Source organism: Stegastes partitus, unplaced genomic scaffold, assembly GCF_000690725.1.
Source record: "Stegastes partitus isolate 25-593 unplaced genomic scaffold, Stegastes_partitus-1.0.2 Scaffold25, whole genome shotgun sequence".
Taxonomy (NCBI): domain Eukaryota; kingdom Metazoa; phylum Chordata; class Actinopteri; family Pomacentridae; genus Stegastes; species Stegastes partitus.
The window spans coordinates 1,387,581-1,388,504 of NW_007577756.1; the positions used below are offsets into that span (position 1 = coordinate 1,387,581).

At 38.5% G+C, this 924-nt stretch overlaps 1 protein-coding gene across 1 annotated transcript in view; it reads left to right on the forward strand.

The window, feature by feature from the left end:
* LOC103368782 (kynurenine--oxoglutarate transaminase 3) overlaps positions 1-924 on the forward strand; it is an 8,395-nt gene continuing 7,471 nt past the window's right edge. Inside the window, exon 1 of the mRNA XM_008297267.1 lies at positions 1-108. Within this exon, the coding sequence (XP_008295489.1) occupies positions 53-108 (56 nt within the window). The 5' untranslated portion in view covers positions 1-52. The remainder of the gene's footprint in view (positions 109-924) is intronic.

Here is a 924-nt window from a genome sequence, read left to right on the forward strand (position 1 = left end):
TGGGCTCCTGAACGTAGCTATACTCTGACTTGATTTTGTGTTGCAGCATATAATGATGTCGCGGCACACACACACCAAAAGAATTGAGGGACTGGACCAGAACGTCTGGTAAGTGATTGAAACAGTCGTCTGTGTGAGACTGCAGTGAAGACAGGTAGGTAGGGTTTGCAGGACAGTAGCTCGTTATGCTGGATGCTGCTTAGTTTGAATTGAAACTTGTAGAAAACAGTGTTTCACAAGAAGAGTCACAGCTGATATCAAAACATATTAGTAATGCTTTATTTTGGCATTCATTTTAAAGCCAGTGTCCCATAAACATTTCTCATAATTTTCTAAAAAGGCAGCTTGTGTTGAGCCGTACATTGCAAGTATCTTTCCAAAAAATGCTGCACAATTGTTGGTATTAACTGTAACAGAAATTCTGCAATGAACAGAGAAAAAGTTGCTCAAGTTTGAAGTGCCTACTCAGATATTTTAATGCTGTGAACCACAGGCAGTTTCTGGGTGTTCTTTTGCTCCTGTCACGTTTCCTTAACTGTGGGCTGATGTTTCACTATTATATGAAGTCATGTTTTTCAGTAGAAACACCACAGCCATGGCTGGAAGAACAGAGAACTCAGAAATGTCTAATGTGCAGTATGACCAAGTTATAAAGTCATAAACCATAAGGCAAAAAAAAGAAAGTTACAGTTCTTTGGTTATTTATTTTATAAAAATGGAGACGACCTGGAATCAACAGCATTCTTCCAAGCACCCACAGGTGTTACCAAACATGGAAGAAATAGCAACTCCATGTTATGACTGTAAATATTTTCCTACTTACATTTTTAATCTGTTTTCACTCAGAGTGGCTGAGATTTTGTCACGTGACTTTTGGTCTCTGTTGAGATCAGGAGCGCAGAACTTTTAGTTTTTTACAGAATC